At 42.1% G+C, this 18,483-nt stretch overlaps 1 protein-coding gene across 1 annotated transcript in view; it reads left to right on the top strand.

Moving 5' to 3' along the window:
* Positions 1-11,402: 11,402 nt before the first annotated feature.
* GABRR3 (gamma-aminobutyric acid type A receptor subunit rho3) overlaps positions 11,403-18,483 on the top strand; it is a 33,688-nt gene continuing 26,607 nt past the window's right edge. The window contains exon 1 of the mRNA XM_005236036.3: positions 11,403-11,902. Coding sequence (XP_005236093.1) covers positions 11,775-11,902 — 128 coding nt within the window. The 5' untranslated portion in view covers positions 11,403-11,774. The remainder of the gene's footprint in view (positions 11,903-18,483) is intronic.

Below are 18,483 nucleotides of genomic sequence, written 5' to 3'. Positions count from 1 at the left end.
CCACACAGTATTAATCATACTCCTGCCAATTCAGGGTGCTCGGGTATCTCTGCATTTCCCAAGCATAATTTTTTTTTTCTCTTTCTCTTGGTGTTCTACAAGTCCACATACTATGGACTGACCCCCACAGCTACACCTAGTAAGCGTATCACCTTCCTTTCTGTGGCATTTTCCTGAACACTGTGGATCTAGTACAGGCTGTAATGTAATGCTTGGCAGACCCACCCTCCCTGTAAAACAAAACTTTGTTTACTCTTGTTACTAGAAAAGCTTTTAAATGTGACTACTCAAGACTAACAAAGTAGGAGGTAAGCAAAACAGTATCTCCTGTCTGCTATTTCAAATAGCCATTATCTTCAAGTCATCCTGAATTTTTGCACTTGCCAACTTTGAAGTCTGGGGGCAAAATGCCTACTACGTTGGCCCCCAAATTATTTCCACATCAGCAATTCTGTGGTGTTTATTTCCCCCATATATATCTTGACGCTCCTGCTGCTACTGGTGATGGATGAAGTGACATTGCTGATTCTATAGGAACGCCTTGTGCTAAGGTGATCAGATTAAAAGTGAAAAAAGGATGTGGGCTGTAAGGAGCCTCTTCCCCTTCTTAACATGTGCTACAGAGCAATGCCACCTGCGTCAGGTCACAGATGTCAGTGCAGATGGTGTGTCACTTTACGTAAGCTGGCAGGGGTCATATAATAGTAGGACACCCCGTCTGGGTCAGGTTATACAACAGATTTGAGTCTGACGGCACGAACCAGTGTCTGCACTGGGGACTGTGCTCCCCCACAAACAACATAAATTACAATGATTCAGAGAAATCGCTCACATGTAATAGATTAAAATATTTTACTTAAGATCTCCAACACAAGTGATTGTAAATAAAGAACAAAGCAACGTACCAAGAATGACAGTAAAAAGTGGCGGCGGCAGCATGTTCAGGATGAGTACAAGGTGTGTGTCCCTAGGCTGCGTGATGATGCTGCGAAACTCCAGGCTGTTACCGGTGCTGATGCTTTAGACTGGGTCTCTGTAGCCAGGAACACTGTTTCTGAGCAGAAAATCCTGTATACTATCACTAACTAAAACATTCTTAATCTACATAAAATAATTAGGCTATTACCAACACTAAGTTATTTGTGAGGTGTGCTCATTTCTTACGAACGAACGTCTTCGCCTTTTTTTCTAGTGTTCTTATTTCTGATCAGACTAAAGCCCATCTGTTGCAGCACTCTCCAAACTAGCTGGCTGCAACAAGGTCTTTTACCGTCTCATACAGCACTAATACATTACTCCGTGTTCCAACAAGCTTCTGAACATCCTCGTGGTCGCTCATTTCTTCTTTGACTGGAGACACCTTCAACGAGCACATAAATACCAGCAAGAATACCACCAGGCAGAGCAGCAGCAACAGCTGCAGGAACCACCCGTGGCACCGCGCTGCTCCCACCCCTTCCCCTGGCACAGCCATCACCGCTGTCTAGCTGCACTCGCTCTGGACCCGCCACCACTGCGGGCTGCCATGTCTGGCTGTGTATTCCACCGCTATTGCCCGCCACCCTCGGTCTCTTAACTCCACGGCAGTCAGGCTTCCTTCTCTTTGATTCCAACGGCTCACCTTTACCGGTGTCTGATCCAGATCCCCAGGCTCTTCCCACCTATCTCAACGTGAGCTGGATCACAGGCCATCCCTGCCTGTCTCTGCTATATTGGGCGCCACCATCACTGTTCAAAATGTCAAACATCCCCCGGCACAGCCACCACCGCTGACACTGCTCATTGCACTCAGCCTCATCATCTGAAGGGCCTCACACAGGGCACCAGTTATGAAGGGCCTCACACAGGGCACCAGTTATCGCAGCACTCCCCAAACTAGCCAGCTGCCACAAGGTCTTCTACCATCTCATACCAGCATACTCGTCATGCCAGTCCCTCTGCTGCCTTCTCCTGGTCTCTCCTCACCCAGGGCACATGTTCTCTCTCTGCTTCTTCCTCCTCTCTTTTTCATTGGCTGCTCAACCACTCAACAGAACCAGCCACAGCTGCACCTTATCTACCTCAGCCCCCTGCCCCTGAAGCCAGCCCACAGCTGTATATTATCAATATTAATTAACCTGCCTTCATTCCTCTACACCCACCTGTTCACCTACAGCTTTTTTTTTTTTCATACTTCATGAAGCTGCTACCTTTATTTCAATTTTAAATGACATTTCATGGTCTCTTGTACCATCTGATGTACCAAGAACTACTGAAGAAACTAAAATTAGATTACAGTCCCTGGAGCCTACCTTAGCTTTGTGCTAAGGGGCTGGAAATGGGTCTCCGTAAGGAACGTGAGGGACGCTGCTCTGGACAACCTGTGGTAAAAGTCTGCTGAAGAAAACCCGACTGCTGGACATGGGCTCGTAAACTGAGCTCCTCTCGGCCAAACAGCACATCTGACTAGCCCCACAACATATTTTATTTTATTCCCCCCCCCCCCCCGCTGTTGTCCCCTTCTCTTTTTATCAGCTTATACTTTGTGAGAATTCCCACCTCAGACCGCCTGCTGGCTTTCCTCACACTGTCCTCCAGATGAAGACCCTCTCCCTCAGGTCTGCTGGAGAGCCGCGCTCCTCCTCCAGCAGGCCCTGCCTCTGCCTCGCCGCCACCCGCGGAGGCCATTTTCTCTCCTTCTCCCCCTCCCCAGCCCTTCTCGCCCCCCACAACCTTCCCCACCGGAGCGGCGGGAGGGGAACGGTGGCTGCGCGGCCGCCGGGCCGTGGCCCCCTCTCGCAAGCCCGGAGCCCTTGGGCCGCTGGCCGGGGCTGGGCGCGTCGCGGGCCGCCGGGGTCCCGCACCTGTGCGCTGTCGCGGCGGGGCGGCTGTCGCTGCCATCTTGCGGCCGCTCGGCGGGAGCGGCACGTACCTCGCAACCGCCGCCCCGGCGCCGGCGGGAAGGGCCGCCGCGGCCATGGCGGGACGCGGTCCCGGCCGCCTGCCTGCTGGCCTCGAAAGGGAAAGCGCTGCCTGAAGGCACTTCGGGGGTAAAAAAAAAAAAAAAAAAAAAAAAAAAAAAGATACCCGGGTTTTGGCCAAAATATTTCCAGAATGAGGAAAATATTTGGGAAACAGTGACCAAATCTGGTTTTTTCGTCTCAGAAATGAAAGGGGGAGAAAGGGCAAGTTAAATCTCCCTTGGGTGCCACATCAGCATACACTGCTGAGGAGGCAGAGCTGGAAGAAGGAGCTATCTGTGGCTGCAGATTTTTCTGTGTGCTTTTTTGTCTGTATTTCTGTCCTTTCCTCTGTGCCTATGATATCCTCATTTTATACATACACATTTGTGAGTGATTGTACTGCTGTTCATCCTTGTGAGTATCTGTCATAGCATTAAATGCAAATAAGCACCTGCATGCTGATAGCCTGTAAAAACTTCCATTGATCTTGGGACATCCTTATGCAACTACGAAAAGATACATCTTTGTGTTTGTCCTGGCTTTGAAAAGCTGGTGCCCCACTCGCTCTTTCTGTGGACTTCTGTCTGTCTCTCCTGTTGTGACAAGGCAGAGACCTGATGCTCTTAGGGAAACCATGTACACACATTCCGTTATTCCTGGTAGCTTTTCCTGCACTTAAAGGCAATTACCAGGTCAACATTTCTGCGTTGAAGGCATCACAGCAGGTGTGATCGTGCAGTGAAGGTGCTCCATTTGGTTTGTGATCTCAGCTATACTTTACACGTACCTTTTACAGATGGAACGTGGCATAGCCAGGATACCTGTTTATGGCATTATCTTTACATTGTAACAGGGAAATAATGAACAGGAGAGCTAGAGCAAGGTCTCAGAAATGGGACTTGATTTAATGCAAGTTCCTGTTGGCCTGACCTGTCAGTCGCAGAAAGGTAACAGTTCTGCTGAATACTTGCATCACCATATTTTTCAATAGACACTGTGAGACACTTGGACAGGAGAGGTGGACTCTCCCTCCTGAAAAGTGCAACCAGCAGTGTCACCATTTTTGTCATCTTGTGGGGTGACAGACTGGCTTGAGGGTCTAGTGACTAGGGGAGTGACTTACCAGCACACAGAAGTTTTCAGCAGACAGAACAAACCTTTTTTTTCCCCTCCCACTTCCATCCTGGTTACGTCTGCCTTGATTTAAGGCATTTTTATTGAAATAACAGGAAGGAGCAGTTCCTACTGGGAACAAACGTTCTCACACATGGAGCAAATGTCAAACCAACCTTCATTGCTGCTGTCCATCACTTAGCTTCTTTTTCCTTCAAGATTTTGTTAATACCCAAATGTCAAAAGAGTGTGTGAAAGAGAAATGGAAGAAATTCAACAGCAGCATTGCCTGCAAATTCTCCAGGGAAATATTCTTGTTGTACACTTGGATGCTTCCTCTTCAAACTATTGTTTCTGCAACACACCAACATAAATTTATTTAATTTTAACAGTTGCTTCATTGCAAATGTTGATTATTCCCTGTATTTCTCTGCCTGTCTGTCTCAGTCCTTTGCCCACTCTACCTTGCAAGGTATCCAAATATGTTGAAAAAAATAGCATTTTTTCATTCATTGACAGGAAACACGACTTGTTCAAATATTTATTGATTTAGAAATACATTCTTTTGGCAGCCACTAGGAAAAAGAAGGTTGTAAAACCTTAGAGGACCCAAATATGGGTACCCCCTGCTGAGTCTTAAGAATATAAAATTTAAATATATATTTACTTAAGAATACAATTCAGGTAGTTATAATTGGCTTTCCAGTTTGAAATGAGCACCTGCTCTGTGATGTTAGCATATGTTTCTCTGGAAGTTATCAACAGGGAAGAAAAGCCTGGAAAACAACCAAACTGTATTGTGCCTGATGGCTTCTGAAGCTGTTTTATGACCAATAGAGCTCAGACTTAAATCAATAAATCTGTCTCTGTTTTGACTGTAAGATGAAAAAAGTTTGCAGTGCCAAAGCTGAAAGGCACATTTTTTTTCCATTATTCAACAATTTTTTTCTCTTCATGTTCACTGGTGACAGAAAAGGAGCTTCGTAGAGATGCAATACATTTCATAAATTAGTTCCTATTGGAGATACTGTTGACTCCTGGATAACAAACTGGGCATGTTCCGGTATCCCTTTTGTAGAAAACCCTTAATAAACATGACTGTGGCAGCAAGCAAAAAGCAAACACAGTTGCTGAATTGTTTTGTTTCAATCTGTGGAGGGAAATGAGCCAAAAGAACTTCAGATAACAGTTAGGATCTAACTGGTAAGCACTGCTGAGAGACAGTGGTATTTGCCAGACTGCCGAGGAAGAAAGAAAGAAAGAAAAAGATATCTGATGCAGTGTATATTGCTTTTTGGATTGAAGAACAGCATTTGGGCCATACATATGGCAAACTAGCTTACTTCTCGGGGATTTACCATGCTGTTGCAAAACCATTTTCTGTGAATTGCTCAGCCTTAGGAGTCATCCCCTTGACCTTGCCTCACTTGTGAAAGATGCTAAAAGATCTTTAAAGAAATATATCCTACAGATATAAAGAATCAAACTCTAGAAACTCTTTCTGGGAGGAGATGGACATAAATGCAGGTATTGGGTAGCTGTATCCTGTGCCTGATACATGAGTATCAACGTGATTTGGCAGAAAGAAAAGTTCTGCCACTGAGTTTGTAAGACATGTAAATCTAGGAAGAATGTGGCTGCTTGTTTTCCCAGCGATCAGTCTCAAGAAGGAGTTTGTTCCTTAACTAGAGGCAGTAAACCTGATTATTTTACTTTCAGAATTGCTGGTGTAGAACCTAAGTAAAGGCATTTAGGGATGAAATTAATTCAATAATTCTTCTGTCTGGGGCAGAGTAATGAAAGGGAAAGAATCCCCGATTTAGAGGCTCTGGAAATAAGGAATGCAAACAATCAGGGAAGTGTGTCATTTTTCTTCGTTGTTCATGTCACTTTTTCAAATGAATTATCTGATTGTACAAAAGTGTGCAGCCACCACAGTTCTAGAGCAAAGAGAAGCCTGAGTTTTGTAAATTGAAGGAAAAGCAGAAAAGATCCCTGTGCCAAACAGGGTTATCTGTTCAAGTCTGATATTAAGAGGCTGTTTCATATTGGAAAATATGCCTTCCTTAGGGGGGCTGTGGTCTTGTCAGCATCCCCCCCTATAGTTTTAAAATACCTCTTTGGATGAATAGACAATGGATGAAGGCAATAACAACTTGGACAAGCTTCATGAGTGGGATTTAGTCTCCAGTCTTATGCCATTTCAGTGCCAACTTTCCAGACCACCAGCTGCTGCTCTTGAAAGCTGCAAACCTTCTATAGGTCCCATGTCCTGTTTGAGAATGGATGTCTCAGACACCTGAAGAGACCTCATACAGCACAACAGCTATGTTCAGGCCATTGTTTAGCTGTGCTTTACTTTTTAATGAACAGCACTTTATCTTAAACTTAACAAAAGATTGTTCTCTAATGAGAAGAAAAGGCAGACCACTAAAGTTGGATTTGGTTTCTAGAATGTGAATCTCTCATTAGCATGTCTTACTGATTTGGTTGTGTATGGTTTTTAGAGTACTGATTTTAAGATATGTTGACCACTCAGTTGCCAATGAAGCCAACTGGAAGCCAAATATTTTGTATTTCTCATAGTGGCTCCTGAAATCATGTTATTTGCCAATTGTGCTTTAGAATTTAGATTACAAAATTGAGATTTAGCTTTACTACTAATGGGAATGTTAGAGGGGTTGGAGTAGTGGAATAACTTCAGATCTGTGGCTGGAGGAGCTGTTGGAACAGAGAATTTCTTAGGAAAACATGCTAAAGACTGTGTGTTCAACATGCTAAAGCAGTTGTGAGGTGAGCCAAACTTCACAGGGCACCAGAGCCAAGACCAAACTCCTGGGCTCAGTCTGGATCCAGACTATGTACGTGCAGACTGTAGATGGTGACCGTGCATCTATAGATGTTTGTTTTTCTTCACAGTAAGCTTTGTCAGGTGCCAGGAATGCTTCCTTTGATGACACGAGAGTTTCACAGACAGCAAGATGTTAAGAAAACATAAGAAACCCTAAGTCCAGAACCATAATTTCACAGGAAATTTGTACTCAAGCCACAAAAAGCTTACATCCCACAAAGGGGATCAGGATTTTGTTTTAACAGCAGAACTAACACTCATTGGAAAATATCATGCGCTTACTTCAATCCTGTTGCTGGTTTTCATACTGCCTAGCAGAAACTAAGGGTACAGTTTCAAGGTTGGGTTAAGCCAGTCTTGCTGGGTGTCACCACAGAGAGGGGACAGGCCCTCCCTCCCACACTGCTGGCCGTTCCTTTAAGAACTGGCTGAACAGGTGCTGATGGTGAAGCAAGGGTAGCAAGTGTTAGTGCATTGCACCTGATAGTTACATTTAAGCTGGTTGTAAAGCCCCAGGGTGAGAGTCCGTCTGAGTAAGCACCATGCAAAATTATGGCACAGATTTTGAGCTGAGCTGTGGGTTTTGCTGGCTTTTGAATTCTTTTCTCTTTTAGTACTTTGCAATCCTTACGTGCCCAGTTTGTTACCTTGGACTATTTGGGACAATGATGGATGTTCACTTGCCACCCCTACTAAGAGACTTGATAAAGAGCAGGATGATAAGTGCTGGGTCCTGCTAGAAGTGCTAAGTAAAGCACTTCATCTGTTCTGAGGTCTGCAAACTGGAATCATAATGCTTGGTCTCTGCTTTCCTCTTAAATTCATCTTCTTAGGAAATGTGAATGGATACCTTATTCTGGAAACTTGGTACATCATTTCTGTTAATGTGTCCTTAGTTCTGACTAGTATTTTTGCAAGTCACCACGATAGAAATGGTAAGTGCTATGCACTGAGTCTGTTACCATAGAAAAGCAAAATGCTGGCTATTCTTGTGCTGCAATATTGCGTTCTCACTCTCACAGTCACTGCTCTGGTTAATCCGCTTTCTGTGATTTGCTGGTTGTTTATCAGAAACAAGTGTCTCTTAGGAGACTCTTAGGAATGTTTTTTGCTTTGTGTTTCAGTCCCTGATTAGGAGAATAAAAAAGACATGCTAGGTAAACCTACGCTCCACGTTCCACATCACATTTCTTCTCACTGCAGCTAATTTACAGATTGTTAAGTGCTAGTGTGCTATGGTGTTTCAGCTCCATATGTTTAAAATGGCCTTTAGATGTGCTCAGATTTTCCACAGATTTTTCTGCAAAAAGCCTCTGAAACATCTCTTCGTCCCTGCCATTTTTCTGCTCTTGTTTTTATAATAGCTGTTGTCAACTTGCTTTTCTTCATGATGTGGCAGGGAGGGGTTTGTAGTTTCGGATTGTAATTACCTGATACTATGTTTTATTTTGCTTACTGAAAGAAGGCATCTCATTTTTTGATACTAGGTGGTGTGTTTACCGATGTTTCTTTTGCTTGCTTGGTTGTTTGTAAACTGTTCCAATGAGCTTATGTACTGGGTTTTGTCCCTGAAAGATAAGTATTACAAACTTTTTATGGGCTACAGAGAAGTGATTATTCTAAAGAAATATTTTAATGACACCAAAGAGACAATGTTCTGTGTTTAAACACAAGGATCTATCCATGACTTGCCCAATGCAAACAAAATGTATTATCTTGTCTTTATTTTTCTGCAGAGACAGATCTTTTTAGAATTTATTACTGACAAATGCATAGGAGATTAACCTTTTTTCTTAATGGTAATTTATGATATTATAATAGGGTCCATGTAATGCTGTCTTATGCAGGAGGAAATGAAAACAACTGTAGTATGAAGAAACCCTTTTGCTGTGGATGACATCTAGTTGCCCTTGTTGATATTACACACCCATTAACGGAAGTGTTCACCATTTCACTCTGCAGGAGTCCCTCCTGAAGACTTTGCGTGCATGTGCTAGACAATTAGCTTCTGGAAGTATGCTGTAGCCAAGAACAGAGGGGTAGTGCTTAGATTTTCAGTGTGCTTAGGCAAGGCTCCTCAAGGTAATAGTGTTATGCCATCAGTGGCATGAAGGTGGTGGAATATGTCGGTGCACCCAGCCACTGTGGGTTTTTTTTGTTTGTTTGTTTGTTTTTTTCCTAAAGCTGATTTTAGTAGGGGCAGTCAAAGGAACATCAAGCATGTTTTGGAAATCCTCCGTGCAGCACTCTCTTCAGCACCGCAACTTAGTGATAAAGTTCTTGCTATAGCCAGGAATAATAAAACAGTGGTGCTGATAACTGAATGAAAACAACATCTAATTGCCTCTTCCTATGTTAAAGACTCCTCTCTTGGCTGATGGGCCTTCTGGAGGGAGGGACATCCACATGCAGCTTGACCAGTTATTCTGCAAAGCCAACTTGTTTGTCTTTGCCATATCCCTGGAGCAGAGGTTCTAAGCACTCCCTTTTCCAGCTAGGAAACAAATACACAAAGCAACCGTTACTTATTTAATTTTAATGGACTTTTTTGACTTCCTTGAGGTTGGTACACAAAGTCAACACATTTATGCATTGGCATGACATGAGCTAACCTCAAGTCCCCTTCAGAACTCTTGATGGATAACCTCAGCACCCAGAACACCCTCACCTTCCCCATTCCATGTCTCCTGCTTAGTGAGGATAATGGATAGCAGTTTCAGCTAAGGATGATATTAAAGTCTAAAATATGGCTTTCCCCAAAGTCTCTGGAAACAATGTGGATGATTACTATTAGCAGAGAAGACAGTATATACATGTTGTTCCTTTGTAGCTGAGGAAAATGGTTGGAAATGAGTTAACACTGATGAATGTGCAGATAGCTGAACATGCAGAAATGTGGTAACACATTTACCATGCAGCCTGCAGTGTTAGCTTCTTATCTGATTTGCTACTGGTGCTGCTACTGTCGGGCTTGTGCTTAGCTGGGGAAAGAGGAGGATCCAAAGGCTCGTGGATCTTTTCTTACATGTAATTTCATCAGATGTGCTGATACTTTGATATATGTAGGCTGGATGAGACTAGACAACTTCACCAGACTGGCTCAGGAACAAGTATTATCTCTACCTGGAATAAGTTCTTATTAGAGTTATTGTTTATTTTCAGTTTTCCACCCAAATGATAGTGCAAATTAATGGAACCTGTTAAAGGTCTTATTAACTACAGCTTGTGTTTACCTTCTCCAGAGCCTCCACTATGGGAATGCACCGGACCTGCTGGAAGCCCTATCTGACTCTCCCTGGGTCAGGCTACAAAGGATCTTCTGTAAGTTTGCTGAACAGGAAAGGATTAAACTATAAACAATGTTGAATGAGATGGGCAATAGGATTGAAAGCCTTTGATCTAGGTCACCAAATTAAATCTAACACTGTTAGAGTTTTATGCATGGTTCGGAAAGGGTTATTTTATTTTTTTTAAGTCACAGGCAGATAGACAGCCGTTTGACTCCAAATGGAAAAAAAAACAATGGGAATTAGCTGTCCTTTGGTAACCTCCTCCTGGAAATCTGAGAATTATTTCTTAGCCCAAACTAAGTTAGTTAGAATCTGAGGGAACTTCTGAGGAGGCAGATGCCCACATCACAGAATTATTATCCCAGTGTGCTTGGGTGTTAACAGTCTCAGCAGACATAGTGTTGGGTATGTTTTCATTCTTGTTTGTTTGTCTTGGGAAGAAACCCACTACTGGAGACCTGGAGTACTTCTACGTCTGTTAGACAGGGGTTGGGTATTTTAATTTCCCTAACTTTCAACATCATATCTCTAATTTTCTAGATAAAGAAAAATAAACATATGATAATTACAGAACTTGCTGATGGCTTGAAAAGGATAAATCTGACTGTGTCAGCTAAGAAGGTGTGTCCAGTATTGCCCAGAGTTAAACCCACAAGAAATCTTATCACCTTTCATAGGAGAATCAAATGTGCTTAAGTTATTGCTTAAGCAATATTTTGTTAATAAAATGTTTTGCAATTCAATTGAACAGGCAGGGCAGGTTAAATGAAGTAAAGATAAAATTAGGGCTGGTGGAAGGATACTGGATTAAATTTAGGGTAAATTAAATAGCTGCAGAGTTTAGTAAAAGAAAAAAAAAGATTGTTGGTATTTCCAAATGTTATTGGAGAATATTGAGAAAACACTTCATTTTTAGTTTGGACTTTTTCCATGATATTGTGTTATTCAAAAGTAGTTCTGTATCTATAGGCAAAATCTGCAGATCACAGAAACTGAAATGATGTTAATGGTTGGGAAGACAATACAATGTAGCCAGTTAATGAAAGAGCTTGATCTGTACAGAAAATTATTTTGAGCAGATACAAACATATATAGAAAGCAAGATTAATTTAGAGACCTTTGTCATTAAAGCAGATTTTTCTATGGTTTTGTGCGGGATTTAAGGGGGATTAAATGTTTGACATCACTTTGCCTGCACAGGCTATGTTGAAGAGGTTACTGAGCGGGTGATGGAGAATTCAAATATGCGCCTGTGCTGAAAGAGTGGAAGCAATGGATCAGATGGCAGCCTGGCCAAACAAATTGCTGGTTCGACTACATTTCTAAAAGCAAGGTGCTTCTGGTTTGACAGCAGATGCCGCAGGGATGTAGAGCTGAAGGAATACTTATGATTTGCCAAAATATGAGGGAAACTGGGCGAGGACATCAGAACCGGGATGCCCCCATCTTCTGTCTTCAGTGATGCCTTGCTTCATGTGCATCCTTTGTATGCTATGCTGTTTCTAAACAGTAAAACCACTAAAAATAAAAAGTCAGCAAGGTGGATTGGCTGATCAGTGCATCTCTCTTCTGGAAGAGATGGTCCTGGTCATGAAACTTCTGTTCCTTACCTGTCTGTGGCCAACAGCAGTGCTACACAGTTCTCAAAGTCAGCATCACCATCTTCATCATCGGCAACAATTCTCATTCTTAAGAAGGCATAACAGGTAAGCAATATACTCTGTCTGTGTTCATCTGATAGACATTATGCTGTCAACAACCTTTCAATGGACCCTTTTTGTTCACTGTCCTGTTTTGCCAGTTTCTGGATTTATAGTATGCATAGTATTGATAGGGTGTTCCCAAAACAGGAATGGTGAACTGTTAGTTAGTTTTCCATAACCAGACATTTCATATTGTGATTTCATGAATGCTTCATATATATGCAGGTATGTATACACTGACACCCACAGACAGCTCTTTTAACTTGTGTGATAGCAGGCTACTGTTGTGATAGTACTGTCGTGATGTACCAAGTATTCTTGCCCTCTCACTTCCATTACAAGAAGCAGAAATGCCTTCCAAAGTTCTATGCGAGCATTATAAAGTGACTTCCATTACCTGAACAGCAGAGTAGCTGTCAAGATACAGAAGACATTTTTATGGCACTAAATGTGGTGAATTGTAACTTATTTGTAAAGATGACACAGTGTGTTCCCTTTCTGGAATGTGCTTGTGCTTTTAGACATTTAATAGATTTAGACATCTCTATTCTTAGTCTTTTCAATCAAGTAGCTGGTTTAAAATGAATAATCATACAAAGGTTTTTACATGTAAATTTCTGTGCAAAGTGTTAGTGCTTTTTCCCCACAAATGCAATTTCACATCTGCCATGTGAGGTCTCTGAACCTGTTTCCAGATTAATCTAATAGTATGTGAACAGACCAATGACTGCCAGTGGTAATCCAAGCAAAATCTCTGTTGGGAGGTAGAAGAAATTGTAACAAGTAGCTCCATTTAAGGAAGGAGAAGGGATACAACTGTAAGATTTTTCTAGGTACTTGACCCCCTATTAGAATGAGCAGGGGAGCTCACAGTTTATTCATACAATATCACATGTGGAGGAAAAGTAACATAAGTGGACTCCTCTGATATGTTTAAACTGTTTTTTTTTCAAGTTACATGCTTTGCAGCAGGTGTACCGCTGTTTACCTTCTGTATCACTTCTTGTGTGATAATCCAGCAGTGACATATCTCTGAATCCCTACGTGTCTTGATAAAATCACATTTAAGCAATACAAGGCAACAGAACATATCCCACTGACACAATGGAGGTGCCTGGAGATGCTATATCGCTCAGTACCTCTGGATTTCAGTTCAAGGTCATAAGTTCCAGTTTGGTCTAAGCCAAAAGCTCATTAAAAGAATGGCTGTTCAGCAGACTGTTTTAAACTCACCGACAGTTTTGGAGTGAGTGCTGGTGCACTTACATTTGTAGTAACAAAACAAAATAAACAGAACTAGCCCTAATATCAACATAAGGTCTAATCTGGTGCTTTGTTAGTCTCAGAAAGCAGTCGAGAATCAAATGGAAACAGAATAAAATACCTTCTTATTGCTGTAGTGTTAAGGAAGGTCTATTTTAAGCTCAGCTGATACACTTTTGTCAGTGGTAAAAGGGAAGCATATGTTGCTGTTGTTTGCATTTAGCCTGTTCCGCAATAGCTGAGAGGAATCGCTCCATCACTGACATAAAAAATCACAAAGCATGAGAGAAGCCTGGTGGTAGGAGACAGCATATTGTGCGGCATCCTGCTGGCCATCCTTTGCTGGCCTCTTGCCACAGGACAGCAGTAACAATACTAGCACAGTGTCCTCTCCATCTTCACCGATCTTTGCTAATACATACAAATGGATCCATACGACAATCCTGTGAGACAGGCAGAAGTGTGTTAACAGAAGGGAAGAATAGGAACATGGAGGAACGCCAGGACTGCACTCTCAGCTCATGCTGACCAGTGTAGCAGTTTTCTTTACACAAGGCAGTGCTTTGGCCTTCCATGTCTTCATTTCTTAGGTCCTGGTGATTTGGAAGTGGGAAGAATACTGCAGAATCTGAGCCACAGAAGATCCCACGGCTTAACAGCTGCAAATCAGCTTTTCTGTGGAAACGATCCAAATACATTTAATTTCTCTTTGTTTGATTCTCTGTTTTTTTTCTAAAGGCAGCATTATCCTTCAGTACATTGCAACAGGGTCTGACTTTCCACCAGCCTCTTTTTCTTTCTGGGGAAAAATCTTTCAGCCAGCACTAGGGCTATTAGGGACACAGCTGACAGATGGCCTTGGTTAAATGGGTGGCCTTTTAAAAAAGAATCCCATGTGAAAATGTTACTTAACCTACAAGTTCCACCATTCTAATAGAGTAACCCAATTCTCCCCCCAAAGCTATTTGTCTGCATTCTCTTGTAAAGAAGATTTTAAAGCATTAACCAAAAGTACATGAGAAAGAGATTATTCTCGTGGTCCGTTTCCTACAGCAAAGAACAAAGCATTTGACTGTCAAAATATTAGGCTTTTTGACAGTACATGTTGCTGATGTGACTGAACACTTAGAAATGCATTTTTATGTGTGTGAGAGAGAACTGTGCAGTTTTGATTATTACATTTATCTGGGATTCAAGATTTGATCAATGTGTTTAAATGTTTGAGATGACACTGCTGTGCAACTCCACAGGCTCTCCTGGGAATAAGAGTTCTGTGACTTGTACTGATTGGCTACCTTTGATTTGGTAGTAGCTAGAGTATCTTGGGGACACTGGAAAGAAGTTTACGGCCATTAAATCTAAGCTATTCTTTTCATGAAAGGGTCCTTCATAGTACTATTTTCATAAACTTACCTAGTTTCTTTCTGAATATGATGAGATTTTTTTTCCCCCACTACCTCCATATTGCAGCAATAAAGGAAGTGTGGTATCCTGGATATGAAACTTGTGTAACTGAAACCAAAACCTTTCCTAACTATCCTTCCCAAGGCACAAGTTTCCAATTTTTCAAAATCCGTTGTGATGAGGTGCTGGAGATGTGTTTATGTCTTTGTAAATACCCAGAGGTGCTTCAGCCTTCCTCCAGGCTCCTATCAAGAACTTTTACCATTTCATTAGTTATGCAGGCATTAAAACAGAAGAACAGCCATGCAGGATCTTACCAAAGGTCCATGTACTGTAGTGACATGTTTCTAACAAGGGCTGTAAGCACAAGTTTGGAAGAATAAGGACAGGGCAAGCAATAAGACATTTCCCCCCAGTACTCCCACCCGTATCCGGTCACCAGATGTCCCTCAGAGACTTCCCGTGTTAGATATAATTTCTGGAGATTTAGTGACCTTCAGTGGATTTCTTTTCCATTAACTTGTCTGATTCCCCCTTGAACCAGCATAAACTTGTGATAACCTGGTAGGTTAAAGACAACCAGCTAGGATACTAAACACATAAATCCTGTGAATGCTACTGGTTATGGAACTACGTGAATGGCATTATGTGGTTAAATGCTTTAACCAAAACGGGTCCAAGTACCCTCGAGCAGACCTTTGATCTTCCATTCACTATTAGGTATTCAAGGTTAGGTAGGAGCAGCTAAATTTGTCTTTAAAAGCCTGCAACATCTTTGCCCACTGTTAAAGAATTCTGAATTGGTTGCTTTGGTTTTGTAGGCAGTGACTAACTGCTCTTTGAGAGCTCTGTCAGATACCAAGGCACTGGGCCATGAGTCCATATAACAGTATTGGGAAGTGTCTGAAGAGTATCTCTCACTGGTTTTCATCCAAAGAGCTAGCGCTTCCATTAACTTCCTGGCGTGTCTTCCCTATGTGATCTGAAGCACTTAAAGTGCTGTTTATAACCCCTGTTGGAGTTTAATTATAGATTACTATTTCACTTGCGTAATGTAAAATGTTGCCTGGAATACAGCTGTGGTGAGCACAGCTATTATAACTTGGAGCAGTAGTTTCCTGAGTGTGTGCCTCGCTGAGACCAACAAAATCCTATTAATCATTGCTCAGATCTATGCTGATACCAAGCCATCTTTCAGAGTTCCCTTTGTTACTACTAACTCAGGTAGGTAAAGAGAGGTTTCTTCTCCTTAGGTGCATGTATTCTGCTGATGCATGCATCTGTTGATGATTTCACAAAAATTTCTTCACCAGAAGCGTTGTCCTGAATTGGAACAGGCTGCCCAGGAAATTGGTTGAGTTACCATCCCTGGAGGTATTTAAAAGACCTGTAGGTGTGGCACTTCAGAGACATGGTTTAGTGGTGGACTTGGCAGTGTTGGGTTAATGGTTGAACTTGAAGATCATAAGGGTCTTTTCCAACCTAAACAATTCTGTGATTCTGTGTAGGCTTTTCCTCTCAAACACCACAGCCTAACATCTGCCATACGATGAATGTGCAGAATCGATGACTGCATTTAGACTCCTAGGTTACAGTCCACTGGCCAAAGCTGCATGATAAAGAGACCAGGGTGCCAGGCCACCAAAATATAATCTGTATCTTTGCTGTGCTTCTGCAAGAATGAAAAGTGTATCTCGACTGAACTCGGGAAGGTTTTCTGAGACCTACACTACTTAGATCTGTCTCTTCTTTTCAATGGGATTGGTGCCATGGGAAGGAGCACTCAAGAAAACATCTGCTGATGATTTCACAATGCTGTAGGGCTGATCAATAGTTAGATATGGGTCTAGAGTTGCTTGGGAGTAAACAAATATATACATGAGACTCCTTGAAGCGTCAGTTAAATAACTGTAATGCTGCAGTGAGAACAATTTAATACTGTAACTCTTAGCGAAAGAGCAACATCTGGAGTCCAGATGCTGATGTTAAAGGAGTATCTGCTAGAGAACACTTTTATCCTTGGGTGGGGGAAGCAGTCAAGAAGGAGCAAAAATGCGAAGCAGAAGTGTATTATTTTTTAATGATACAGAATTTTTTATGGATTTTGTCTAAGTTTTGGTACCTTTACACATGCAGTGTTACCAGTGTCCATAAAATTAATTCCAAGTACCGTAAGCATATATCTCTGCCTGTAATCCTATTTTCCTTTGAAACAAAAAAAACAATCTGCCAAAGGAAGGTATTGAAGAAGAGATGTAGCATGTTTGTAATGCAAGTGCTATTCTGACCCCTGCAAGATCTTGCCTAGCTTGAACAACCACTTTTGATAGCAGCTAGAAATAATTATACGTACCCCACCATTTGTATATCAAACATCAGCTTGAAGAGGCTGTTCAACTAAGCGGGCACAAAGGATGCTTTGCATTTAGGCAGCATTTCTGTTTATTTTATCCTCATCCAGGGAAACAGAGGGAATATAAAAATCCCATAATCTCTCTTCTCAGTGGCTCATTAAAAAAAGAATTCCTGCTCTGGTAGCTTATGTTTTGCCTCTTCTGACTAGGGAAAGTCTTCCTCAGTCACATCCTTGTTTCTTGTAAGAAGTTGCAGTAGATGTATCATCGTTTTAGCCTGCTTCTTCCAGTGAAATCACCGGAGCATCAAACAGATAATTTCCTTGGCATATCCAGTGACAAATAACCTAATGCTTCCAAACTGTATTAGCTGTGCCATGGCATTCAGAACATAATTCATCATTTTCTCTTATACTGGTTCCCAAGCAGCAAAATTTCCTCATATACCTATTGCAGACCATTGTAGGTGTTCAGTTCTACTGCCCATTCTACTCTGATACAGGTTTTCTCTGTAGTGATTTTAATTCTCTGAAGCATGGGGTTTCATTTTAGCATCCACATAATTTTCATACAGAGACGACTAAAGTCTGTATTTGAAATGCCTGATGGGTGTTCTGATTGCCCTGGTAATTTGGTTCAGACACTGCCAGAGACATTCAGGAATACTAAGGTAAATTAATTTGTTCAAGCCCAACAGTTCTGAACAGCCCAGCAGCCACCTCAGTCTTCCAGTAACATAGCATTTTCAAAAGTAAGTTCTTGGGCTTTGTTATTAAGAAAAAAAGGGGGAAAGGAGGGGGGGGGGGGGGAAGTAAATACAGATATCCCATATTCTATACCTTGTCTTAAGCAGTATTTGACTACAGGGCAAACCTTCAGAACAGACATCTATCATTCAGTCTAAAGTAATAATTAGAGTTGCTATCAGCAAAGTCCCAGCGAATCACAGAAGGCATGAAAGAAATTGCCTAGGGAGAGTCCCTTGCCTGTGGCAAAGCAGCTGTATTTAAGTCATTCCTACAGATAGATGTCTAACCTATTCTTAAATAGCCCCAGTGAAAGGAGTCTGAAAACCTGCCCAAGCAATATGTTCCCTTGTTTCACTGTTGTCACCATGAGAAAGGTGTTCCTAATGTGTACCATCCATCTGTCTTCTTGCCACTGCTTATCCTACTGGGGAGCGGACACGCAGCAAAGGGCCCTGTAAAAGCTCATGATGTGTTCTGAAGACTGTGATATGTTCCCTCAGTCTTCTCCCTCTAAATTAAACTACGCAAGTTCTTACCTCTCCTGCAGTGGGGGCCCAAAGCTGGGTGTAATTCTGTAGCTAAGGGATGGCTGGTTCTGTTACTACTTGGGGCCATCCACTTAAAGCAGAACATGCAACGAGAGGTGGAAACTTAAGGAGACACCACAGCATTTTCCTTATAGCAGAACCAAAGAGTCTAATGGATTCTTTCTAAAGCCTGTGCCCCACAGTTGCCAGATCTGGCTGTAGATCTTGTCTGTGTTTACACCCAATACCTTTGTGATACGGGCACATACCAGACCCCTCTGCTGTCT

Source organism: Falco peregrinus, chromosome 4 (genome assembly GCF_023634155.1).
Source record: "Falco peregrinus isolate bFalPer1 chromosome 4, bFalPer1.pri, whole genome shotgun sequence".
Lineage (NCBI taxonomy): Eukaryota > Metazoa > Chordata > Aves > Falconiformes > Falconidae > Falco > Falco peregrinus.
The sequence above is the reverse complement of the archived record's forward strand: the minus strand, read 5'-3'. Positions and strand labels throughout refer to the sequence as shown.